Here is a 26884-nt window from a genome sequence, read left to right as displayed (position 1 = left end):
CAGATTCAGGGGTTGCCTTACACACACAAAAAAATGCAGAGCCAAGGGGGGAAGCCAGATTCACTTAACATCCGTGTTACTAACTTAGCAACCCTGCAGTGATTCGCTTCACAACTGTGGCAGGAAAGGTCATAAAGTGGGACAAAACTCGCTTAACAAATGGCTCTTAGCAACGGAAAGCTTGGGCTCAATTGTGGTTGTAAGTCAAGGACTACCTGAACATTGTCTCTCTCTTTCTCTCTCTCTCTCTCTCTCTCTCACACACACACACACACACACACACACACAGGAAAGAGGGAGGGAGGGAGAGAGGAGAGAGGGAAAGAGAAAGAGAGAGAGGAAGGAGAGGGAAAGAAAGAGGGAAAGATGAAAGAGGGAGAGGGAAAGAGAGGAGAGAGGGACAGGGAGAGGAGAGGGAGGAGAGAGGGAGAGGGAAAGAGAGGGAGAGGAGACGGAGGAGAGAGGAGAGGGAAAGGGGAGAAGAGAGAGGAGAGGAAAAGAGGAGAGGGAAAGAGGCGAGAGGGAAAGAGGGAGAGGAGAGGGAGGAGAGGAGAGGGGGAAGAAAGAGAGGGAAAGGGGAGAAAAGAGAGGAGAGGGAAAGAGGGAGAGCGAAAGAGGGAGAGGGAAAAAGAGGAGAGGGAGAGGTAAAGAGGGAGAGGAAAGGGAGGAGGAGAGAGGGGGAAGAGAGGGAAAGGGGAGAAGAGAGAGGAGAGGGAAAGAGGGAAAGAGGAAGAGGGAAAAAAAGGAGAGGGAGAGGTAAAGGGGGAGAGAGAGAGGAGAGAGAGGAGAGGGGGAAGAGAGGAGAGGGATAGGGGAGAGGGAAAGAGGAGAGGGAGGGAAAGAGGGAGAGGAGAGAGAGGGAAAGAGGAGAGGGAGGAGAAAGGGAATGAGGAGAGGGAAAGAAAGGAGAGGGAAAGAGAGGGAAAGCAAGGGAGAGAGGGAAAGAGAGGGGGGAGGGAAAGGGGGGAAGAGAGAGAGAGAGTGAGAATGCCAGGGTGTAACGATAAGGTCAGTTAGTTTAGACCTAAGCAACAAAGAAACAAACCCTTTTGAGAGCTACAGTATTGTTAGTTTCATAATAACGAAAGAGCTTTCATTCCAGTCTCTTCTCTCTTTGAGCCAGGGGTGCCCTGGAAGCCTACGTCCAATCTGTAAGAAGCAGAGAAGGCAAAGAATTTGCCCCGGTCTATCCCGTAATGGTGCAGCTGCTGCAGAAAGCACTCAACTCTCTCCCGTAAATGGCTTCCTGCAAAACACGCTGGCAGCCCGTGATCAGCAAATACGGTATAACTCCTGAATTCGTACCAGTAGCAACTCTTTCAGACTTGTTGACCCACGCACAACGGACAGCCTGTTTGACTTTTGTACTCAAATGCATTCTGCAATTCTGCATCTCTCAGCTTTTTCTAAATGGTATTTTTTATATATATTTTCTGGTTTTAATTTAAAAACCAAACATTTCTGTTCGAAAAGGCTTTCCCCCCCCCCCGCACTGGCAAAAAACAAGCTAATCCTAAATTGACAAGGAAAAAAAAAATACGCTTGGATTTCATGTTTTCTTTTCAGCCACCCGTTCTAGAGTTTGAAAATATATACAAGTTGATTGATAAAATATTTCAGATTACTTCAGTGTAACGTGTACGATGTTATAACTGGAAATGGAATTAAAATATTTCTACCTGTCCCTTTTTTTTTTTTCCAAGCCTTCCCTCCAGTTAAGCGATCGGTAACATCAACACACGAGACTTGACTGTGATAGCTTCATATATTTTATATAGAGAAAATATAGAAGAATAATTTTTTTTACAATTTATTTGAAATAATACAAGAATACAGTGTGCAAAATCATAGGAGCAAAACATGTAAGACGTACATATCAGGTGCTGAAATTTCTGGTGATTCTTGGCAGAAACCACACTATTTAGTAATATTAAAAAGCTATGTTTTGTAAATGTTCACAGCAAAAAGTAGCCATAGATCGAATATATCTGCTCTGTTTTTAGATAGATGGAGGGGGGGGGAGAAAAATAAAATAAAAGTAAAGTGCAAATATTGCACCGAAAATAAGTGCAAGGTTTGTCCCCACCGTTAAAAAAAAAAAAAAGGATGTGGCAAAATAAAATCTTTTAAAATACGCAACATAGGGAAAAAAATTAATTAAATGAAGGTATTAACGAAAGCACCATTCGTCTTGAACAATGCAATCTGCTCGTGGGTTTAATCATCTTTTTCCAATGCAGCTCAGGCTTCTCGCCAGCCTTTTACCATGGGAAGGCACCCCCAAATATAAATTATCCATGTGACACCTTCCCATATCGAAAACAATCTGCTACATATAGTGTACATTATACTATTCGCTTTGCCCCACGTTCCGATACTCCGTTGGCACTGGGCAAAACGAGAAGTTCATCTATTTATTGTCAGAAAAATCCCCAGCTTGCCAAAATTTTGTAGTTCATTACATAGTTTGTGCAACACGTATTAATCAGCAATAGGAATTGTACTATAAAACAGATGTTAACATGTTCTAAACTTCCCCTTTTTTTGTGCATTTTTCTTTTATTTTTGTCCTTAGAAAACAAAACACTTTTTATACAAGATTCTCTTCTTCCTAATATTCCTTAGCACCACAGGATATCCGTATTCAAGCTTGTTACACCTGATAAGATATATATATATATGTGTGTAGTTTGGAAGGAAAAATAATAATAAGGCAATTTGGTTGGTTGGTTGGTGGTGGTTGTTTTTTTTTTTAAAAAAATACGTTGATACTTTTAGCTTGCTTAACGCTCTACTGTAATAAGCAAAACTTCATTCCTAAGTGACCCCGTGATGCCCCGTGTTATTATAGTCACACCGCCACAACGAATCACGAAGCCTTGATCGTGCCTTCCACCACCACGGATTGATTAGAATTCGAACTCGGTGCTACTGGGACCCCTGCGACAAAAGACAAGACAGATGAAAACGCTCATTAAAGCCAAAAGACAAGGGACGACATTGGTGCGCGGAAATACGAATTACGTGTTCTTGGTCCAATTTTCCTAACAGCCGCCCCCCCCCCCCAAATTAAAGTGGACATAAAGAACATGCTGCAGGCTTGGCTCTAGTAAATTAACAAGTAGTCCTCGATTTACGAGCGCAACTGGAGTCCGTAATTTCTGTTGCTAAGCAAGACGGTTGTTGATATGATTCCCCCCCCCCATGTTATGACCTTTTTTGCCAGTTGTTCAATGAATTACTGCAGCGGTTAGGTCAGTTCAGTGAATATGGCTTCCCCATTGACTTTGCTTGTCGAAAGGTCACAAAAATTGGGGGGAGGTCACGGGACACCCCCCCAGGACCATTGGAACAGGCATGAATGCGAGTCAGTTGCCAAGGCTCTTCGTTTTGGTCATGTGACCCACAGGGACGCTGCTAAGTGTGGAAAATGGTCATCAGTCACTTTTTCCAGCGCTGCGCTAACTTTGAATGATCACTAAACAAATTAAGGGGGGGGGAGGTCATGTTATTCTCCAAAGCACCAGAGGGAAGGACGAGAAACAACGGATGGAAACTGATCAAAGAGAGAAGCAACCTGGAATTAAGGAGAAACTTCCTGACAGCGAGGACAATTAACCAATGGAACAGCTTGCCACCAGAAATCGTGGGCGCTCCATCACTGGAGATTTTAAAGAAGAGACTAGTTCAGGGATATGCAACCTTGGCTCTTTTATGACTGGTGGACTTCAACTCCCAGAATTCCTGAGCCAGCCTGGCTCAGCTTGGAAACCTCTCCCTTTCCCCTCAGCCTGGCTGGCTCAGGAATTCTGGGAGTTGAAGTCCACCAGTCATAAAAGGGCCAAGGTTGCCTACCCCTGGACTAGACAGTCACTTGTCTGAGATGATATAGGTTCTCCTGCTGGGGGCTGGACTAGAAGACTTCCAAGGTTCTGTTCTGTTCTATTCTGTTATTCTATTCTGTTCTGTTCTGTTCTATATTCTGTTCTATTCTATTCTATCCTATCCTATTCTATATTCTGTTCTATTCTATTCTATTCTATCTTATCCTATTCTTTATTCTGTTCTATTCTATTCTATCTTATCCTATTCTTTATTCTGTTCTATTCTATTCTATTCTATATTCTGTTCTATTCTATATTCTGTTCTATTCTATTCTACGTTCTGTTCTATTCTATATTCTGTTCTATTCTATTCTATCCTATTCTATATTCTGTTCTATTCTATTTATTTATTTATTAGACTTATATACCGCTTTGAGTGCAAGCACTCTCTAAGCGGTGTACACCAGTAAGCAATGTATATATATATATTTACATTGCCCCCAACAATCTGGGTCCTCATTTTACCTACCCCGGAAGGATGGAAGGCTGAGTCAACCTTGAGCCGGTGAGATTTGAACCGCTGACCTGCTGAACACAATCAGCTAAAGTGGCCTGCAGTACTGCACTCTAACTGCTGCGCCACCTCGGCTCTTCTATTCTATTCTATTCTATTCTATTCTATTCTATTCTATTCTATTCTATATTCTGTTCTATTCTATTCTGTTCTATTCTATTCTATCCTATTCTATCCCATATATTCTATTCTATTCTATTCTATATTCTGTTCTATTCTATTCTATTCTATTCTAATTCTGTTCTATTCTATATTCTGTTCTATTCTATTCTATTCTAATTCCCTATGCCCTTCATCCCAATTCTGGCAGGTTGAAAAGTCAGGTTTGACCTATATTTGTCAAACATACAAATGCATACAAACTAATGATATTCCAGATTATTCATATGCTTTGGGAGATTGGAATTGGGGAGGGCGACACACACCCTATCGTATTTCTTAAAATATAGGTTTATTAAATGAAATAATAATAATAATAATAAATAATAAAAAACTTGTACTCCTGGATACCTGCAGCATTTCAGACTACAATGACTGGTCTCTATAAGGGGGTGGTGGTGGTGGTGTCAAAACTTTCAGTCAGGCGTGGGAAGTAAGAGGTGCAATTTCAACTACAGATAGTCCTCGACTTGCAGCAGTTCACTTAGGGACTGTTTGAAGTTGCAACGGCACTGGAAAAAGTGACATGGTCCGTGTCTACTTCTGGTAGGTCTTCTGGAATAACCCTGTTACTCTTCCAAGGATCCCCTGGAACAGGAGAGGGTGTCTCCTTCGAGATCTAGACAGGAAAGGTGGAGGCTTGTAGAATGCTGGATTTTACTAACAGTTTCTTCCGGTAAGACGTATTCTACAACAGAGGTCCCCAACCTTTGGTTTGCCAGGGACCGGTTCCGTAGAGAGAGGTTTTTCCACGGACCGGAGGGGGCATGGTTTTGTGTGCTGTCTGCATCCCACGGATGAGGCTTCGCTTGTTTGTGTGGTGCCGGTCCACGGCCTGGGGGTTGCAGACCCCCATTTTACAGTACACCAAGATCTATCTATAGCTCTATCTATCTATCTATCTATCTATCTATCTATCTATCTATCTATCTATCTATCTATCATCTCTCTATCATTCTATCATCTCTCAACTCTCATCTATCATCTCTCTATCATCTATCATCTCATCTCTATCATCTATCATCTTTATGATCTATCATCTCTGTCTATCATCTCATTTATCTCTCTATCATCTATGATAGAGATGATAGAGGATAGAGATGATAGATAGATGATAGATAGAGACAGACAGATGACAGACATGATAGATAGATAGATGATAGAGAGATAAATGAGATGATAGACAGAGATGATAGATCATAAAGATGATAGAGAGATGATAGAGATGAGATGATAGATGATAGAGAGATGATAGATGATAGAGAGTTGAGAGATGATAGAATGATAGAGAGATGATAGATAGATAGATACTATCATGTCTGTCATCTGTCTGTCTCTATCTATCATCTATCTATCATCTCTATCCTCTATCATCTCATCTCTCTATCATCTCTCTATCTATCTATCTATCTATCTATCTACCTACCTACCTACCTACCTATCTATCTATCTATCTATCTATCTATTTATCATGTCTGTCTGTATCTATCTATCTCAATAGATAAATAGATGATAGATAGATAGATGATATAAAGAGATAGATAGATAGATAGATAGATAGATAGATAGATAGATAGATAGATAGATAGATAGATAGATAGATAGGAAAGGGCGACAGTAGAAAACAACGTACTGAATTTGTTCGTTTCCGTTTCCAGCAATCAGGATTCAAGCGTTTCTGTTCTTCAGCCAAGGCCTTGGCTTCTAACGTGTACATCCGTCTTTCCTCGTTTTTCATTTTCTTCCACCTGTCTCCAAGTATGACGCTTATGGCTCTGCAGAAGAAATATATCAGGAGAAGACTCAATTCAAGCCAGCAATAATGGAATGTCAATTTCCCTATTTCCTTACCGGGCGGGGGGGGGGGGGAAGGGATCCAGGAAACGCTTCAGCACTTGATTATTTCTATCCTCGGCGCATTTTTTTTTTTAACTATTCCATAATACTCTGATCGTAAGCGGGAGTTGTGCAACTCTTTGAGATTAATGTTATGTCTAGGGTTATGTTTCAAAAGCCTTCACAAAACTGGAGGGGTGTTTTTTTTTCAGGAACACTGTACACCTCTCGATCTCGGCGCTGAGTTGGAATACACAGGTCGCCCTCAACTTACAACAGTTCGTTTAGCGGCCGTTCAAACTGACAACGGTATGGGAAAAAGCGGCTTTTTCACACTTATGACCATTGCAGCATTCTCCATGGCCATGTGGTTAAAATTCAGACCCTTGGCAACTGGTTTGTATTTATGATGGTTGCCGTGTCCCTGGGGGGGGGGTCACGCGATCCCCTTTTGCGACCTTCCGACAAGCAAAGTCGACGGGGGAAGCCGGATTCACTTAACAACCGTGTTGCTAACTTGACAGCAGCGCTTGGCTCAACCGCTGTGGCAAGAAAGCTCGTAAAATGGGGGCAAAACTCCCTTAGCGCCCGTCTCTCTTAGCAACGTAAATTCTGGGCTCAGCTCGTCGTAAGTCGAGGACTACCTGTATTTGATCTAGGCCTCCAGTAAGGCTAGGTTGATGGACTAACAAGGAACAATTTGCATGTTTAATATTGTGCAACGACGCCCCGTCCATACATCTCTGTGCATTTATTCTGCATGAGAGTCAGGATGTCCATAACCATCTGCCTAATAGTTGATGGTGGACCAAATAATAATAATAATAATAATAATAATAATAATAATAAAAAGTTGGAAGGGACCTTGGTGGTCTTTTAGTCCAACCCCCTGCTCAGGCCAGAAACCCTATACCATTTCAAACAAAATAAAAATAAAATAAATAAAGCCCAGAAGAACTACATGCTGTCCTCGGCTTACGACCACAATTGAGCTGAACATTTATGTTTGGCCTAGACCAGTGTTTCTCAACCTTGACAATTTTAAGGCATGTGGACTTCAACTCCCAGAATTCCACAGCCAGCAATGGGAGTTGAAGTCCACATGCCTTAAAATTGTCAAGGTTGAGAAACACTGGCCTAGACATTGGTTGAGTTTTATGACTTTTCTTTGCCACAGTTTTTAAATGAATCACTGCAGTTGTTAGTAACCTGTTACTAACCTGGTTGTTAAAGGCATCTGGCTTCCCCATTAGGTCACAAAAGGGGACACTGTAACCGTCACAACTATGAGTCAGTTGCCAAGCATCTGAATTATTTATCACATGACCGTGGGGAGGCTACAATGGTTGTAAGTCCGAAAAACAGTCGTAAGTCACTTTTTCGTTGGCGTAGTAGCTTCGGTCATTAAACAAACGGTAAAAGTTAAGTTTTGTCCCATTTTACGATTTTTCTCGCCACGTTTGTTAAGAGAATCATAAAAGTTGTTAAATCAGGAACACGGTTGTTAAGTTAATCTGACTTCCCCATTTGATTACACCTGTGCTATTTGTCAGTTTTTTTCATTTTAATAGAGTTTATCTAGAATCTATTTACTGGCATCTATCCTAACTCCATCCCTATAATGTTTGGAGCCATTGAATGATAAAATCCAAGCTAAGTATGTAAGCTTGCGTAAATTGAAATACCTGGATGCATTTCGCTCGCTCATTACATTTCAAGTTGACAGTACACATTCTGCGGTCTAAAATAAGGTTTTACTGCAAAATCTAAAGACAACGAATCTTTATTTCGTCAACAGCAGGCCAGAGGTGAATATACATCATATATGCACATCATATATACGTATGTACATCAGAACGAGGAGGTCCTTTACCTGTTATCTTTTCCTGGGTACATTTGGGTATATTCCACTCTGTATTTTTTGGCAAAAAGCATGAAGGCATTCATTGGTCTTTTGCATTTGTTGGGGGAAGTGGCACTAACAGTACTTGCAGTCCCTGAGTTGTGGTTTTTGCCAGATTTACTGAACACGGAGGACGTCGGTGTCGGCGGTGCAGGCCCAAAGTCGGATCTTTCAAAGTCTTGGCTCCCAGACCCCCCGCAGGATAAAGACGCGCGCCTTTGACGAGCCATGCTGCTTAGCACGTAGACTGCGGACGAGTCCAGGGGTGTAAAATCGTAACTGGAAAAAAAATGTCGCTTTAGAAACGAATCCGGGGCTTACTCGCCAATAGTACCTAACGACAGATCCATAGAAGAGAATATCTGCAGCTGAGGATTGGACTGTGGGGCTCCCTCAGCTGGGTGGTTTCCTTGCAGACGTTTCATGACCCAACTAGGTAACATCATCCGTGCTAGAAGGGAGGGGGGTTGTGGAGAGGAGGAGGAGGGGGAGGAGGAGGAAGAGGACTATGGGGTCGTTGGTGCTCTCTGAGCTTGGTTGTTTTCTTACAGACATTTCATGACCCAACTAGCTAACATCATCAGTGCTAGAAGGAAGGGGGGGTTGTTGAGAGGAGGAAGGGAAGGAGGAGGAGGACTGTGGGGTTCTTAGTGCCCTCTGAGCTGGGTTGTTTTCTTGCAGACATTTCATGACCCAACTAGGGAACGTCATCAGTGCTAGGAGGGAAGGTTTGTGGGGAGGGGGAGGGGGAGGACTGTGGAATCCTTGGTGCTCTCTGAGCTTGGTGGTTTCCTTGACCCAACTAGGTAACATCATCTGTGCTAGAAGGGAGTGGGGTTTGGTCTCTAAGGATCTTGCCCTGTCAGTGGTGGAAGTGTTCTTGAGCAGACCATTTATATATGAACAGAGAGCAAACCCCACTCCCTTCTAACACTGATGATGTTACCCAGTTGGGTCATGAAATGTCTGCAAGAAGCTCAGGCAGCACCAAGGACCCCACACATAACAACGTAGTTTTACTACCCATGCTACCGTCTTTTAAGTGACAGATTAGCCCATTTTTGTTACCAGGAAACCCGGCATCGTATAAAAAAAATGCAAATGACTTTAAAGTTTGATTAAATAAGCTTAAAATTATTCCTATTCTACTTTCAGAACTGTAGCTGAGGAACTAAATAAATAATCTTTGCACGGAATACTTTTAAACGTGGGCTTCCAACTTAAAAGAGACCGTTTGCAGAGTCTAAAATTGGAAGTCTTCCGCCCTCTAGTGGAAGAAGTTTAATCGGTCTGTAATTTGTAAGGATACTACAGGTGAAGCTAGAATTTTCAATTAAATAAGTATATACTCCAAAACAGCATTAAAAACTTCCTTTAGAATATACCAGTTTAAAACAACATGTTTAAAAAGAGCGTATGCATTAATTGAAATAGCTTAATTTTAGGGAGGTGGGGTTTATAATCCAATTTGTTTGCTCTTACTCAGCGTTGAAATATACTCCTATATGTAGGTCTTTGGTTATTCGGGTTTTCTCCCATGTAAAATTGGACACTTCCAATTTTACGTGGGAGAAAACCTGAATAACCAAAACCTACATACAAACACCCGCGAAAACCTCAGAAAACAAATACTCAGTTTTACATTTAGTCTCTGCTTTTTAAGATTTACCTTTTGAATGTATCAAAAACACCAGAATCATCAAAGTTTATGGCCTCAGGGTGTCCACGAGGTAGACAGATGTCGCCAACGTGCATTTCACAACATGGAATGCCATGCTGGACCACAGTCAAACTTGGATAAAAAGAAGACCAACCTGAACAAAATAGAAATAATTAAGAGGGATGCTACGTGGCCTTCAGATCCAGCAATGTCCAAAACTAGATGAGTTTAGCCAAAAGGGAAGGAAGCAGCGGTGACATGAGTTCTACCCGGCCTTGGAAATGGGAAAACGACAAACGGTTAATGGAAGAGAAATGTATTTTTTTATTATTTATTTATAACCCATCTTTAATATTTGTAGAAATAATTCAAGGAGGCAAACATGTCCAGTACACCTTCCTCTTTCTTATTTTCCACACAACAACCTTGTGAGGTGGGTTGGCCCAAGATCCACCCACTGGTTTTTGCGGCTACGGCGGGACTTTGAACTCGACAGTCTCCATTCCTACAATCTGGTATCTTAACCATTAGACCATTTTTTTTCCTGAGAAACTGTAAAGCTGAAGAAAGAAACTCCAAAATAATGATTTGGTCTGGGGGAAAAAAAAAACTCCAGGCAGACTTCCCAAATTCAGTTAATTCTAGGCCACGAAAACAAAGATTGAATTTAACAATGGTGTTATTAACTTGAGAACTGCACTGATTGACTTAACAGTTGCTGGAATTGGGTATGTCCAGTTTAATGAAGAGAAGGACGAGGGGGGACGTGATAGCAGTCTTCCAGTATCTCAGGGGCTGCCATAAAGAAGAGGGAGTCAAGCTATTCTCCAAAGCACCTGAAGGCAGGACAAGAAGCAACGGATGGAAACTAATCAAAGAGAGAAGCAACCTAGAACTAAGGAGAAACTTCCTAATAGTGAGAACAATTAACCAGTGGAACCACCTGCCTCCAGAAGCGGTGAATGCTCCAACACTGGAAGTTTTTAAGAAGAGACTGGACAGCCACTTGTCTGAAATAGTATAGGGTTTCCTGCCCGAGCAGGGGGTTGGACTAGATGACCTCCTAAGTCCCTTCGAACTTTATTATTATTATTATTATTATTAATCTACTGTGACAAGAAAAATCATAAACTGGGGCAAAATTCACTTAACGACTGTCTCGCTTAGCAACAGAAATTTTGGCCTCAATTGGGATGGTAATTCAAGGACTACCTATATAGGAATGTTCTTCCCCTCCCCCCCCCCTTCCATTGTGGATGAAAAACCGGAACATTTTCTTACCTTTATTTTTAACATAGAAGGGGTGATCTAGTCTGCACTCCACAGTGAGTAAATCCTTGGCTGCTGTGCCAGGATCAAAAGTCAGCTTGAGTACTGACTCACCAAACGAAACGCTCTCTTCATGCGAGATCAGTTTCAATCCGTCAGCGGCGTAGCCCTGCGGAAACACAACCGTTAGCCGAGAGCCGCGTCGCAGTCTCTCTCTCCCATCTAAGCCACTTCCTTGTTTTCTACGAAATTAAAGGCTTCAATCATTAGGGTTTTCAAGGCGACTGCACTGCTTGCCGGATCAACCACAAGGGGCAGGAGTTGCTACAAACTACACTGAGTACAAATGAATCAGCACTTTAGGAAACAGACACACACACACACAGACACACACACACATATAATAAAATTTGGATTGCTAACAAAGAATTAAGGGAGAATGGGACAGCTATTTCGAGTTTCTTAACTCTCTTCAGCCAAACATACCCTTCTGAGATTCGAGCCTGGGCTGTGTGCATGTTAGGCAGCTGTTTGGCTGAAGAGAGTTAAGAAACTCGAAATAGCTATCCCATTTTCCCTTAATTCTTTGTTAGCAATCCAAATTTTATAATATAAATGATGTCGCAGTTGCGACTGCTGCCTGTGGATGGCTCTGGATTGAGCTGATATAGGCAAAAAAAAAGAAAAGAAAAAGAAAGAAGATTTCTTTCTCCCATATTTGGCCCGACAGGGTGCATCAAGAAACACTCAAGATAGATAGATAGAAGGATAGATAGATAGATAGATAGATAGATAGATAGATAGATAGATAGATAGATAGATAGATAGATAGATAGATAGTAAAGTACAGCCATGTGATTGACTGCTCATCTGCTGGTGCTGGGGAAATTGCAACACTCCGGGGTGAGTAAGCAAGCAGCAATCTCCCTATCATGTCACAATGCTATTCTCAGTCATTTCTGTGATGGGAATTACTTCACTGCATTTAGTCGATTTGCAAAAATGCTTTCCCTTCGCATAAATGCTTCCCGGTTGCAGGAATTGGGTGAGGCCAGTCTAGAGGAAAGGAGGACCAGGGTTGACAAGATAGCGGTGTTCCGGTATTTGAGGAGCTGTTGCAAAGAGGAGGGGGTCAACTTATTTTCCACAGCTCCAGAAGGCAAGGCAAGAAACGATGGATGGAAATTAATCAAGGAGAGAAGCAACTTGGAATTAAGGAGAAATTTCCTAATAGGGAAGACAATTAACCAGAAGTCACCAGAAGTTGTAGGTGCTTCATCACTGGAAGTTTTGAAGAAGAGATTGGATAGCCACTTGTCACAAATGGTATAGGATCTCCTGCCTGAGCAGGGGGCTGGACTAGAAGACCTCCAAGGTCCCTTCCAGCAATATTCTGATCGATTTTCCTCTTATAAATTGCAATAAGAAAAAAAAAAAAACCTCAGAACTTACTTTATAAGCACCCACCGAATCATCAGCTTGGTTTCTGCAGCTGGCCAATCCAGCAAAATCTTCAACATCTATCCATTCTTTATTGCGTCCTTTGTGGAAGCATAAACGTGTTCCTAATTTTTTTTTTTAAAAAAAAAATTTAGAAAAAAGAAAAGAACTCAGCGTAACCGTAAAGATAAACCTGAGTGTTAAACCCAGTCATATAACGGGAGTGTGTTTTACCTTTAAGGAAACAGTGCCAAACAGTTGGAGGCCAAGAGTGGCACCATCCCAGATCATCATCGTCTGACAAGGATGACATACAGAAAATGCCAGACTCCGATTCACTGTTTGTCTGTTGAAAAAAAAAAAATAAAACCACAGTTTGCACGTATAGATTTCTGTTGTCTGTTCGCACAAATGGTTGATTCAGGGGACTCCCTGAAACAGCAGACTTTCCGGAGTTGTTTTTTTACTGAACCATTTCCGTGCCTTTCCTGCGTAGTCCTAAATTCTATATTTTTTTTTAAATTATGCTTAGTAGCCTTCCTACATTCCTTATATAAACACGCAGCATAATAATTACTAGTCCTCAGTGTATTTTCTTTGTTTGCTTTTTGTTTTATTGTTCTATTATTTTGAGTTTCGCTGTGTTTAAACATCCTTTTTATTTATTTAGCAGCACTAGGATGAGATAGGTGCCAAATAATAATAATTGCTGTTATTATTATTGTTAATAATAATAGTCATAATAATGATGATGATGATGGTTGATTTTTTTCTCTTTAAAGTCTAATCCTTTAAGGCAGTGGTTCTCAATCTGTGGGTCGGGACCCCATTTGGGGTCGAACGACCATTTCACGGGGGTTGCCAAACCATGCTGTCCGCCATTTTTTTCCCTTTTCCCTAGCTGTCCTACTCCCTCTTATTTGTGGCCACACCCACTTGGAGGTCACCACAACATGGGGAACTGTATTATGGGGTCGCGGCATTAGAAAGGTTGAGAACCACTGTGCTAAATAAATAAAGCTGTGAAGGAGTACCATACAAAAGTCATGCTTTATGAGGGTTCCTTTTTTTAAAAAAAAAGTGTTTCTGATCTTCAGCAACTTCAACACACGGAATTTACCCTTTCGTGTCTGATTGGCGTTTCCTCCACGTGGTGCTTGGGAAAAACTGTCTCGCTCGGACAGGATTCTGGCGGTGGGCGTGCATAGGAATGTAAACTTTTGCTTGTGGCTAGCAAGTGAACGGGAGATGACCTAAGAAAGGATGATAAAACAATGCGTGAACGGTTGCTGATCAAGGAAGGGAAGAAGGTAGACAAAGGACAACAGGTTAGCGATTCTGTCACACGGTGTGAAAACGCCTTTGGTTATTCCTTGAACATCGTAACCCACGTCGGTGGTTCTGAAACGAGTTCATTCCGAGTATCCATCGTTCAGGCTTGTTTTTGAGCAACAGAAAATTTCTCGAGAGGGTTACTTTTATCCGCAAATATCTGCTCACATTTCAAATCGTTACTACCGTTTCTTTTCATTCGGTTACAAAAAAGACAAGGGCACAAAAGAATCTGGTAGAGCAGTGGTTCTCAACCTTTTTAATGCCGCGACCCCCCCCAACCGGTCGTAAGACGAGGACTACTCCACCGGTCTTAAGTCGAGGACTACTCAACTGGTGCAGCACCGTTTGCAGAATGGGACTTTTGGTGGGCTCAGCAAGGCAGAGACAGCCTGGACAATTCCTATTGGCTTTTGAAAGCCAATAGAATTAGACTCGAGAGTCTATTCTATTGGCTTTCAAAAGCCAATAGAATACAAGGGAGTAGCACAGCTAAGGAAAAGGGGGAAAAAATGGCGGACTGCGTTGTTTGGCGACCCCCGTGAAATGGTCGTTCGACCCCCAAATGGGTCCCGACCCACAGGTTGAGAACCGCTGTGGTAGAGCAAAACAGCTAATTATTCAATTAATTCATGAAAATTATTTCTCTACTAAGCATCCCGTTATGGAATCCTTGGTGCTCTCTGAGCTTGCTTGTTTCCTTGCAGGCACTTCCACTGCCCAACTAGTTAACCTCAGTAGCAACAAGGGCAGAAGATGTTATAACTTAACCTGGTCCGGTGAGGAAGTGTCTGCAAGAAAACAGTCCAGCCAAAGAGCGCTGAGGACTCTGCAGCTGGAGATATATTTTTCTCCTGGAACACCCCATTATCTCGAGACCAAATATTCTAATCAACGGTCCTATTTACAGAAGAGAGTTGGTGCTCCTTTTAGGAAAAGCTAGCTACGTATTGCTTCTACGTTCCCAGAAAATAATTAACAGATCCATCTCATCAATGGGGTACTTTTCGTTCAGCAAAGAACAGTGAGAAACAATTGCAGAACCGCTTCTCTAGTTTGCAACAAAGATGATTAGGGGACTTGAGGCTAAAACATATAAGCAATAGTTGCTGGAATTGGGTGTGTCTAGTTTAATGAAGAGAAGGACGAGGGGGACGTGATAGCGGTCTTCCAATATCTCAGGGGCTGCCCCAAAGAAGAGGGAGTCAAGCTATTCTCCAAGGCGCCTGAAGGCAGGACGAGAAGCAACGGATGGAAACTCATCAAGGAGAGAAGCAACCTAGAACTAAGGAGAAACTTCCTGACAGTGAGAACAATTAACCAGTGGAACAACCTGCCTCCAGAAGCTGTGAATGCTCCAACCCTGGACGTTTTTTAAGAGACTGGACAGCCATTTGTCTGGAATGGTATAGAGTTCCTGCCTGAGCAGGGGGTTGGACTCAGACCTCCAAGGTCCCTTCCAACTTTATTACTACTACTACTACTATTATTATTACTTTTTTTGCACCAGTTTGATAAAGAATCCTGGAGGGATCTCAAAGCATGAATACTGCATGCATACATGCAGTCAGGACAGAAGCCTAAGACTGAAAATCAGGCTTGTCAGATGCTATATTTTTTGTATCCTGCTCTACGGAGTAGAGAGTTGGTCTCTGACAGAAGGCCACCCGAAGAGACTAGATCAGTGGTTCTCCACCTGTGGGTCGGGACCCCATTTGGGGTCGAACGACCATTTCACGGGGGTCGTCAAACAACACAGTCCACCATTTTTTCCCCCTTTTCCTTAGCTGTGCTACTCCCTTTTATTCTATTGGCTTTGGAAAGCCAATAGAATAGACTCTCTTGAATAGAGTTTAATTCTATTGGCTTTCCAAAGCCAATAGGAATTGTCCAGGCTGTTTCTGCCCTGCTGAGCCCGCCAAAAGTCCCATTCTGGAAACGGTGCTGCACCAGTTGAGTAGTCCTTGACTTACGACCGGTTGGGGGTCGCGGCATTGAAAAGGTTGAGAACCACTGGACTAGAAGCATTTGAAATGTGGATTTACAGGTGGCTGTTACGTATAAGCTGGGTTGACAAGATCAGAAATGAGGAGGTGATAAGCCACCTGGAAAAGCCCAGGGAAATCATCAAAACAATTAAAAAAACAAAAATTATAATATTTCGGACATGTGATGCGACGCCCAGAAGAAATATGGCATGCTCCATTTAATCCTCCAGGGAAAGATGGAAGGCAAACGAGGTCCAGGCAGAAGAAGAACATCGTGCCTTCCAAATCTAAAGGACTGGTTTGGACAAAACTCAGCAGCCCTTTTTCGTGCGGCTGCTGATAAAAACAGGATCGCCAACATGATCGCCAACGTCCGATAACGGATATGGCACAAGAAGAAGAAGAACTTATTTATGTGTGGCACTTTTTTTGGATCTTATTTTCTCTCGCATCAGGACGGTAATCTTTAGTTTTTCATACGCAGATCCCCCGTTCTGAGAGTTATAATTTGATGGCGCGTTACACCGTGTCCTTCTTTTAATGCTTTCACAGCTGATTTAGTGGTTCCGTTGCACCAAAGCATGTATTTTCAGCAAGTTAAGTCGGAATATTTTTTAAAAAATGAAAGCTATTCATCCAGTTGGCAAGCTACCAGCGCCTTCGTTCTAGTGCCCTTTGAGTGACAGCAGAAAAAGGTTTCCAAGATATACCGACTTGATTGACTGTCTTACCCGTCACGCACTACTACAGAGAGAGGGAGGGCCCTGCAAGTTCTCAGTAGCTCTCAGTAGTTATCAGCTCTGCAAGTTAGATGTGTGGACTCAAGTACCCCTATTGTTGCGTTTACAGTGTGATTAAAAACAGGGCAGCTCCAAAATGACGTACAGGTATTCTATGTCCTCGACTTACAGCCACAATTGAGCCCAAAATTTCTGTTGCTAAATGAGGTAAGTAAGCAAGGGGAATTTTGCCCCGTTCTGCGACCTTTCTTGCCAGTTGTTAAGTGAACCACCGCAGTTGTTAAGTTAGTCACACGGTGGTTAAGCGAATCTGGCTTCCCCCACTGACTTTGCTTGTCAGAAAGTCCCCAAATGGGGGTCACGTGACCCCCCCCCAGGACACGGCGACCGTTGTAAACATGAGCCAGTTGCTAAGCGGCCGAATCCCATGGGGATGCAAGTGTGAAAAACGGTTATAGGTCCCTGCTTTTAGTGTTGCTGTACCTTCAAACGGTCCCTAAACGAACGGCTGTAAGACGAGGACTCCCTCCAGCTGCGTAAGGGCGATTCGTTATTCCCTTTACACTTTGCAGACTACATCAAAGTCAGAATACCAGTTACGTACGAAATCTCCCAACGGGAATGAAGAAAATAATAAAACCGCCACCTCCGCCCTCGCAGACACCTGCGTGCCTACGTAATACTCTCCGCCTTTTAATGCAAAACAGGTCTAGCCGATCATAGAGAACAACGGTAACCATAATACCCCGTACGTGTTATAAAACGAGCACTGCATGAGAGGACTCTGCGGGCTAGTGGCGATGTTTGCCAGCTCCGTCAGCCAGTTCACTCCGTCCTCGCACGGGGAAGCACTTTCTGGGCTGCTGCCTGAGGTGTGCTGGTTCCAAGAAGGCCTTGTGTATTCCTGATGTGAGATATTAGCGCTCAGCTGGAAGAGGGCGGGTGGGGTAGAGTCGCTGTGAACCGCCTGCAATTCCGGAAGATCATCTGCCAATGGAAACGGGCAGGGTCAAATCCATTCCTACAAACAGCCATAGCATTTAGGCTTACGTACCTGACAGCGAGAACAATTAACCAGTGGGAGGACTGGCCTCCAGAGGTAGTGGATGCGCCAACACTGGAAGTTTTCAAGAAGAGACTGGACAACCAGTGTAGGGTATTCTGCTTGAGCAGGGGGGCTGGACTAGAAGACCTCCAAGGTCCCTTCCAACTCTCTTATTCTGTGCTTTGCAGCCCTCTCTAAGCAGTTTACAGAGTCAGCCTATTGCCCCCAACAATCTGGGTCCTCATTTGACCAAGCTGGGAAGGACGGAAGGCTGAGTCATCTCTGAGCCCCATCGGGATCAAACTCCAGGCTGCGGGCAGAGTTGGTCTGCCATTTTGCACTTTAACCGCTGTGCCACTTAATCAAACTAGCCCAACGTAAGAATAAGATCCACCCCCTTCCTTAAGCCTAGGAAAAAAAATATTTTCTAGGGTTAGGTTAGCGGTGGCGAACCTATGGCACGGGTGCCAGAGGCGGCACTCAGAGCCCTCTCTGTGGGCACGCGCGCCGTCACCCCAGTCCTAGGCTTTCAGCTGGGTTTTATAAAATCTTTTTGCTTTAGGCCTCCGCCGTGTGGGGAAAAAAAAAAGGTTCAATCAATCAATTTCAACTTCTCGCGGGGAAAAAAAAGATCTCGCAAAGTTGGAATTGATTGAACTTTTTAGTCCCACCCAGTCTGCCGTTACCACTGCAGTCACGCCCACCCAATGGGCCACGCCCACCCAATGGGCCACACCCACCTGGCACTCAACAATGCATAAGTGGGTTTTGGGTTGCAGTTTGGGCACTTGGTCTCTAAAAGGTTCGCCATCACTGGGTTGGGTCTTTTGAATGACTATGCTAACCTACTACTCAATTTCAGAAAAAGATTGTGGTGTCTTGTGAAGAAACCCAAACTCTTGTTTCTTCTTACATAAGGCCAGTGTAAAAAGAAGGGATTGACATATAAATTCAAGACTATCTGGACTGAGCATGTATTCTACTGTAAAACAGAAGAATCCAAAGGAAGCTACTTAGGAGGAAAAAAAAGCTGGGAAGAAAAGTCAGTCCCATAAACCTTTCGGAGAAATATAACAACAGAGGCTAAATATTTCACATTCAGTTAACAGCGTACAACAGATACCATCTATTTCATGCTTACCTCGGACTGAGAATGAAAACAACCATTTCCCTTCTTCATGAAAACTGCCTAAAATTCTCAAGTAAACAGCTTCTCATTTGAATTTACAATGCTAAACAATGCACAGCTAAAAACAAAATTTGCACACTATTTCAATTTCACAAAGCAGCCCATCTCTCTTTGTTTAGACAAGTTCTCTCACTGAGTCAAAGTGAGACTTGATATGGAAGGGTTTTTTTTTAAAGAAAATTAAATTAATTGGAGTGTTTTGGCCTGGTAATCTCTGGAGTTTTGATGATCCAGTTTGAATAACCTGATTAGAATATTTCATTGCATGACATGTCACGTCGTGTCCTCCAGCATTTTCAAAAACCATGTGAAGATGCCACAAAAACAGAAAATTACAGAAGGTATGGAAAATAGCCACAAAATGTGATAATAGTCAGGCTCCAGGGTACGTATTTTAACTGCCTGAAGTATTTTAGTTGTCAATAATGAGTTTGGAATGAAAGGTTGCAGTGACCTATAATTTAGCTGAAAAAAATAGATATTTTTAGTCTGGGCTATTAATATAGCAGCAAACTACTCAGTTTTTTTTTAACATTGACACATTATCAGAATATGATATAATTTTGTCCACTTCAGGAACTGTAGGGATGAAACTATGGTTGATTTTCAATTACCCATTCCCACCTATCCTGAGTGAAAGAAGCTGTCATACAATGTTTGGATGAGATCGCAAACTAAAAATAAACCACAGAAATTAATTCCTCAAATATGGTTAATTCAGTTAGAGGGGGCCTTTAATCTGAGTGTGCCCAAGGTTTTTTGTTTTTTTTTTTTAAAGAGGACTAAGAAATTAGATCTCTGAAACTAAAATATTGGTGCAGTCTTTCACTTTTGAAAGCCAAAGTGAAATTTGGCGTTGGATTCCACAATGGGGGGAAAAAAATCACTTAGAACAAGGATCTCCAAACTTGGCAACTTTTAAGCCTTGGGGACTACAACTCCCAGAATCCCTCAGCCAGCCATGCTGGGAGTTGAAGTTCCACAAGTCTTAAAGTTGCCAAGTTCGGAAACGCCTTGCTTAGAATGTGTAGGGAAAGGTAATGTTTTAACTTTTAATTTATGAAACTCGGAAACCCTGAAATTATGAAAACGTGAAGACGTCATGTCTTCTTCATAAGGATCTCAAGCCCTTAGAACTTCGTGAACTTTTACATCCAGATTTCTTGACAGGACTGCAAAACTGGTTTGCTGCCATTGGTTTCCGGGAAGTTATTCTGTTTATTTTTATAATCCCTGGTTCTTTTCCACCAAGCTTCAGCCAGGACAATGATCTTGATTATAAACTATACGCGCTAGCCATCATCTTAAACTCGATATATTTTGTAATCTCTGGACTAGGAATACAAAATGGGAGGCCTCCGGGGTATGCAAGGCCTTCGGTTCACGAGCGGCCCGGGGAGGGATGGGGGTCTGTCAGGCCTCCCATTTCCCAAACTTCCATCAACCTTGGTGCTGCGTTCTCTACCAGCTCTTTCTCACGTATTAATCCTCCACATTGCCTTTCTCTCCTTCCATATGATACAGTTTATTTATTTATTTATTTATTTATGAGACTTATATACCGCTTTAAGTGCAAGCACTCTCTAAGCGGTGTACACCAGTAAGCAATGTATATATATATATTTACATTGCCCCCAACAATCTGGGTCCTCATTTTACCTACCCCGGAAGGATGGAAGGCTGAGTCAACCTTGAGCCGGTGAGATTTGAACCGCTGATCTGCTGAACACAGTCAGCTAAAGTGGCCTGCAGTAATTGCACCCTAACTGCTGCGCCACCTCAGCTCCTATCCAGTTCTTCTATCTTCTCTGCTTTCTCTGTAGTACTGTGTGGTCTGGAGGTATCATTGCTTCAGGCCGGAAGCCGGTGCAGAGAGTGGTGAGGACGGCAGAAAAAAATTAGTGGGAGTTGACTCCTATCCATTCCCTGGCATATGTAAGTGGTGCTTGAACAGGGTCCGCAGGATTGTCTGGGACGCTACACATTCTCTTCGCGACCCGTTTTCCTTGTTCCCTTCTGGGGCTTCGTGGTATCCGAAGCGGAACCTCCAGATTCAGTCACGGTTTTGTTCACTGGGAGGAAAGGTCGTAAAATGGGGCAAAACTCACTTTACAAAGGTCTCACTTAACAACAGAAATCCTGGGCTCAGTTGTGGTTGTCAGACGAGGGCTACCTGTGTCGGTTTTTAAAGGAGCTGTCCTTTCAAACGCAAGAATCTTTAATGGGTGCTTACCGAGTTCCATATGTTCGTCAGAAGATGCGTATCCAGGAGAAGACGGAATATTCTCGTTACATTTCAGCAAGTCCAGCGCCTCGTTCATTCCTCGTTCATTCATTCTCTTGTCCACCACCAGCAGGACTTTCTGCACCGTACTAGGCATCTGGTTTGTCTTCACTTCCCAAACCATTGTCGGGTGCTTCAAATTATCTGACTGAAGCAAAAAGGATTCACAGAGTTAGCTGAAGTATTCAGCAACAATTCACCCCGACCTATTTGCCATTTTAAGAACTCTGAGGGGGAAAAAATGCAAGGCTAAGCAGGAATGGAAATCTGGGATGAAAAAAAAAAAAATCTGGGAAAGGCCACAGCTGGCGATTTCAACATAAACATACAGCAATGTTGTGTTGTACGTCACTTTTAAGTCTTTTTTTTTTCTTCTAGAAAAGTTACAGGCAACCAGTGGGAGCAACATTAAAAATGGATTTGCGCAGTATTTTAATTGAGGACCGATAGCCTCCTGCAAGGCTAATAATAAACAAGTGATAGTTAATTCTTATTCTATTGGTAAGATTTATTATAAAATCACACAGCAAAAAAACAACAACAAACAAATCTGGTCCACATTCAAGGAAGTAAAATGACCTTTCGAAAAACTTGTCTTCTCTTCATAAGATTCTTGATTTGTTATAGCACACTGTACATTAGTGCAGGCATGTCTAACGTATAAAATGGTGGGAAAGAGACTTAAAGCATTATTGCACACCTAGAAAGTATGCCAGCTGAAACGTTCTTCATTTAATTATTTTTCCTATACTTCGTATTTTGTGTTTTTAATCATTTACTTTAACAGTTCAGTTTAGTTTGGAAATCCTAAAATATTCAATGCACCCCGTGATAAAGACAATAACCAGAACATCACGTATGGGAAGATGGGACAATATAAAATAAACAGAATATTTTCAAAGAGGTGACTCTTTGCTAAACCTGCTATGTAAAATGCTCCGTTTCCCACTGTTTAGAAGCCAAATATGTGACTGTTACATAAGCAAATCCCAGGTGATTTTAAGCAGCTGCAAGCACTATAGTAAACTTTTAATTCAAGTAAAAATGGCCAGATTCTTTAATAACATCACAGACATGTAAACCAAAGTACTGCAGCATCCTAAGCTGCCATGCACTGTTTGCTTATGGCCTATGAACTTATCAGAGTCTGCCATATGCCCAAAGTTCCAAACTCCTTAATAATTAGCAAAGCATGCTAGAAAAGCAATATACAGATACATGCTGATGTGTCTAAAAACAAATCATTTCTCACAGGTGATCTATCCCCAAATTTATTCAATAGAGTAAACAACAGACCATCTCATCCAAGGGAGGCACCAGTCTGACAATCCAAGGTGACAGATTACTAGCTCCAGATCTAGGTATGCTTCTTTTCCAAATAAGATTCAAATGAATTATTTGTATTAATGTTGATGTTTTTAATACTTAAGATCCTAGGCACATCTATTTACAAATAAACAAAGCTTTTCTAAAGTTTGACCTACAAACAATTAACAGTGCATTCAAAAAATAATACAGAAAGAGAATCCACATTCTGTCTCTACAGCTACTTTTTGACTACATTTTGCTCTTCTGATTTTATTTTTATGGTAACTGAGTGGCATTCTTGTCAAGCGCTGAATGGCCACTGATATTCTTTGAACTAATCTCTTTTACTTATGCTCTCTTACCAGTTTGGTGCATTTTAACTTTGTATTCTTGTAAGACCTTTGTTTTTACATCTGCTGGCTTTTGGGAAAGGGAGAATGAGTTATTAACATGTGACTGCATCCAAACATCATTCTCATGTTAGGCCATTCTTCCCTTGAGTCATCCTCAATTTCTGATCACTTTTTTAGATTTTAACCTGCTTTTTTTTCATATACAGCTCAACACAGCAAACATACCAGTACTCCTTCTTCTTCCTATTTTACCCATAACAAAAACCCAATGAGTTGAATTGGGCAGACAGTGGCTGGCCCAAAGTTACTCAGCCAGTTTTTCATGCCTAAGGCAGGATTAGAACTCGCAGTCTCCTAGTTTGTAGGCCAACATCTTAGCCACTACTGTACACCAAACTGGCTCTTCATAAGACTTCACAGAAATATCCATGTACAGTAATCTTCTTGAGAGCAATATGAAGTGGCTTTCTTTTATTTAAAAAAAATCTTTCTCTAGCCTACAGCCTTGGCGTGCTCTGTGGTCTTCCATCCAGAGTCCTCATAATGCTTTGTTTCTGCAGCTAACCAGGTATTACCACTTGCTTAAAGGTAATTGTCAAAACTGTCACCATGCAAACTTTGCAACTATCTAAAGTCAAGCATCCCAAATATTTCTCCTGCAGACTCTGGGGTGGGGCAACATTATGCCTTGGTTCTTGACATTTCCTTCCCTGGTAATGGCTTTTTACTCATTTTAATATACTGTGCGTCACCCAGACTCTCTTGAATGATCGAGGCAACTGATAAATGGAGGGTCCTTGGCGCTGAGCTTGGTGGTTTTCTTGTAGGCATTTCATTACCCAACTAGTTAACATCATCAGTGTACAATGGAGTAAGGGTTGATGTTATTTTTATATATAGTAGCTTGACTATCAGCGTTGGTGGGAGCCTACTTGGTAGTTCCTTGTTTAGGCTGTTGTTTACTGTTAGCTTGTTTGTGTTGGTAGTTCCTTGATTGGGGTATTGTTTAGTTCTTGATTGTTCATCTGGTGTTCATCTTGGTTTTACCCTCTGCTCATAGGGCTGTTGATTGCTAGCGAGGAAGTAATGAAAATCAAAAACTGTGAAGAAATAATTGCTACCTTAAGCCAGCAATTCTTCAAGATTCTGATGGCAGAACAGAGTTGGAACGTTCCTTGGAGATCTTTGAATCCAATTCCTCACTCAAGGGAAACCCTGTATCATTTCAGACAAACGGCTGTCCAATGTCTTCTAAAAAACCTCCAGTGATGGAGCACCCACAGCTTCTGGAGGCAACTCTTTCCGCTGACTGATTGTTCTGTCAGGAATATGTCAATGAAGACTCAAATCACATCCAGGCAGTATATTAACTGTCGGGAAATTCCTCCTTAGTTCCAGGTCGCTTCTCGTCCTGCCTCCAGGCGCTTTGGAGAATAGCTTGACTCCCTCTTCTTTGGGGCAGCCCCTTTGTGACATAATGTATGTCTTTAAAAGCAAAAGTTATTCATCCTGGTCACTTGCTACAGATTCAGAAATAAGGTTGTGGTGGTGGGGGAGGCGAGCAACACCCCAGAGGAAAAAGAGGGAGGGGTAGATCCTGTCGCCCCACCGCTGCAAAGCAGCTGTTAGGCCAAGGGTCTTCAAGCTTGGCCCTTTTATGACTTGTGGACTTCAACTCCCAGAATTCCTCAGACAGACAAGCTGTCCGAGGAATTCTGGGAGTTGAAGTCCACAAGTCATAAAAGGGCCAAGCGTGAAGACCCTCCTGGGTTAGGCTCCCGCCGCAGCAGAAGCAGAGCACTTCCGCATTCAGCGCTCAAAGGGTGGGCGGGGCGAGAAAAAGACCCCGCCCCCGCACGCAAGAAACGCACCGAGCTCGCGCGCCGCCTCCGGCGTCACGCGCGCGCGGAGGAGAAAGGGGGGGGAGTGAAGGAAAAGGACCGTTGAGAGGCGATCACGCGCCGCGGGCGGAGGAGCCGCTCGGCGCTGATTGGTCCGCTTTTGGAGCCGAGGGGGCGGAAACGCTGTCAAGAGCCGCTCTCCCTCCCCCGCCCGCTCTTTCCAGTCACGTGCCCGACGCCTGGCAGAGGCCCTTGTTTATAAACTTTTTCCTCCGGGGGGAGGAAAGGCGCATGCGCCGAAAGGCCCCATTCATTCAGAAGTGCGTAACAGCAGCAGGAGAAAGGCGGTGGGGGAGGGGCTCTCGTCCCCGACCTCGGGGGTGGCCCCCCCTCGGCCAAAGGGCTCCTGAGGGGCCCAAAGGGACCGGAAAATTGAGGGGGGGGAAAGGTTGGGGAGACGGAGAGAGCCAAGTTAAGTACGCCTCACAACTGGGGGGGGGGGTCCGTGAGGTAAATGGCGCCGTGTTGTGCTCTGTTTTGAAGAGCGACTCCGAAAATGCCCCGGTCGCGCCAGGAATCCCGGAGCCTTTTTCATCCCCCTTTCATTTTCTCCCCCGTCTGAACAACCTGAAGAACGGCCCGAACTTCCCTTCCTTCCTCCCTCGGCAGCGTCTAGCCCTGAGCGGCAGCCCCACAGAACGGAAGTCGCCCGTCTCCCACTTACCCCCCAACTTCCACCCGCCTCAAAACACTTCAAAACTTCTGAGCTACTCACCAACCCCGTCGCCATTACAGGACTCCCTACAGCTTTTTTTTTTTTCTTTCTTTCTTCCCTTCCTTCCCTCCTCCCTCCCGTTCGTTCTCGCTCGAAATCGCCACCCCTTTTCCCTCGGGCTCGGCTTGTGAATGGCTGGCGTGGACGTCCATCACAGGCTTCTGTCCGCCCATTGGATGAGGGCGTCGCCTGTCAAGAGGCCAGCTGAAGAAAACAGACTTGTTTTGATGTCTTCCGCGCGGCCGATTGGCTGCGGCGAAGCCAGTCATGCTGAACGAGGCGTAATAAATGGACGCTGGCCCCGCCTCCTCCAGCCGAAGAGGGTTATGGGCGTTGTTGTTTTCTGCTTTCTCGCAGGAACGCCCGATACTGAGTTCAGGAACAACAACTCCCAGAAAGCTCTGGGTCATTAGTAAACAAGACTCTTAGGGACACGTGTATCTGTGTCTCCAACTAGCTGTGGCCCTGGAGGGATTCCTAAAGTGGGGAATGGACGTTTTCTTCCCAAGCTGAGGAACGGCTCTTTAATTTTTGCACAGCAGTGCTGGGAAAACGTGGAGTTGGGAGAAAAAAGCACGGAAAATTGCAGAATGAGCCGCAGTCTTTGTAGGGCACTGGAAAAATTCAGGGCACCAGATGTTAAGAATCCTATACAGCAGTGTTTCCCAAACTTAACAATTTTAAGGCATGAGGACTTCAACTCCCAGAATTCCACAGCTATACTGCTATACAGGTAGTCCTCGAGTTACGACCCAGAATGAAGTCCAACATTTCCATTGCTAAGCAAGGCAGTTGTTGAGTTTTGCCCTATTTACTATCTACCACAGCTGTTAAGTGAATCATGCAGTCGTTAAGCAAGTCTCACCCCCATTGATTTTGCTTGTCAGAAGTTGGCTGCCAACCATCATAAATACTACATGCCGGTTGCCAAAGTCACCTGATCCCATGACTGGGGATTCTGCAGCCCTGGTTAAATGTGAGAAGTGGGTCATAAATCACTTTTTTTCAGTGCCATTGCAACTTCAAAGGGTCATTAAACAAATGGTTGTAAGTCAAGGATTATCTTTATAATAAGCCTTAGGACATGTGTACTTGAATTACTTTGTGGGAAGTCAGAGAAAAATATTTGGGGGAATATTAAAAGGCAGAATATTCTGTTTCCCCCAAGTCACTGAACTATTAAAGTCAAAACATAATGGAAAGAGAAAGGGCACATTGTGCCCAATGCAGCTTCATTTATTTTTGGAGCAATGAACTTTAAAGAGCCTATACTAGATTCTTACGCGTTAGAAGGAAGTTGGAAAGGAATGGTCCAGGATGTTTGAATGTTGCTTAAACCCATCTAAACAAAAGCACATCAAAAC

General features: G+C 43.1%; 2 protein-coding genes across 3 annotated transcripts in view; one reads left to right on the top strand and one right to left on the bottom strand.

Annotated features, from left to right (window-relative positions):
• COG5 (component of oligomeric golgi complex 5) overlaps positions 1-2104 on the top strand; it is a 127248-nt gene extending 125144 nt beyond the window's left edge. Inside the window, exon 22 of the mRNA XM_039354473.1 lies at positions 1124-2104. Coding sequence (XP_039210407.1) covers positions 1124-1238 — 115 coding nt within the window. The 3' untranslated portion in view covers positions 1239-2104. The remainder of the gene's footprint in view (positions 1-1123) is intronic.
• Positions 1798-25678, bottom strand: HBP1 (HMG-box transcription factor 1). Of its 2 annotated transcripts, none has more exons than XM_039354474.1 (11): positions 25521-25678; positions 21193-21391; positions 17478-17712; positions 13786-13918; positions 12900-13011; positions 12678-12790; positions 11238-11394; positions 9966-10110; positions 8267-8575; positions 6191-6332; positions 1798-2940 (listed from the first exon to the last, which is right to left on the bottom strand). In XM_039354474.1, exons 1-11 carry the CDS (start codon positions 25533-25535, stop codon positions 2929-2931), a joined length of 1572 nt encoding a protein of 523 aa, XP_039210408.1. In that variant the 5' UTR covers positions 25536-25678; the 3' UTR covers positions 1798-2928. The 2 variants fall into 2 exon arrangements, with proteins under 2 accessions (XP_039210408.1, XP_039210409.1); XM_039354475.1 differs by having other exon boundaries at positions 12693-12790.
• Positions 25679-26884: the final 1206 nt, after the last annotated feature.

Source organism: Crotalus tigris, unplaced genomic scaffold (genome assembly GCF_016545835.1).
Source record: "Crotalus tigris isolate CLP2741 ecotype Arizona unplaced genomic scaffold, ASM1654583v1 scf7180000018553.2237530, whole genome shotgun sequence".
Lineage (NCBI taxonomy): Eukaryota > Metazoa > Chordata > Lepidosauria > Squamata > Viperidae > Crotalus > Crotalus tigris.
This window is presented reverse-complemented; position numbering and strand designations above follow the sequence as displayed.

Excerpts from the sequence above, each read along its gene's own strand:
- HBP1 (XM_039354474.1), bottom strand. Across the intron at positions 10,111-11,237 it reads CTTCTATGTTAAAAATAAAG|GTTGGTCTTCTTTTTATCCA; the intron begins GTAAGAAAATGT and ends TATTTTGTTCAG. Across the intron at positions 8,576-9,965 it reads GTTTTTGATACATTCAAAAG|TTACGATTTTACACCCCTGG; the intron begins GTAAATCTTAAA and ends TTTTTTTTCCAG.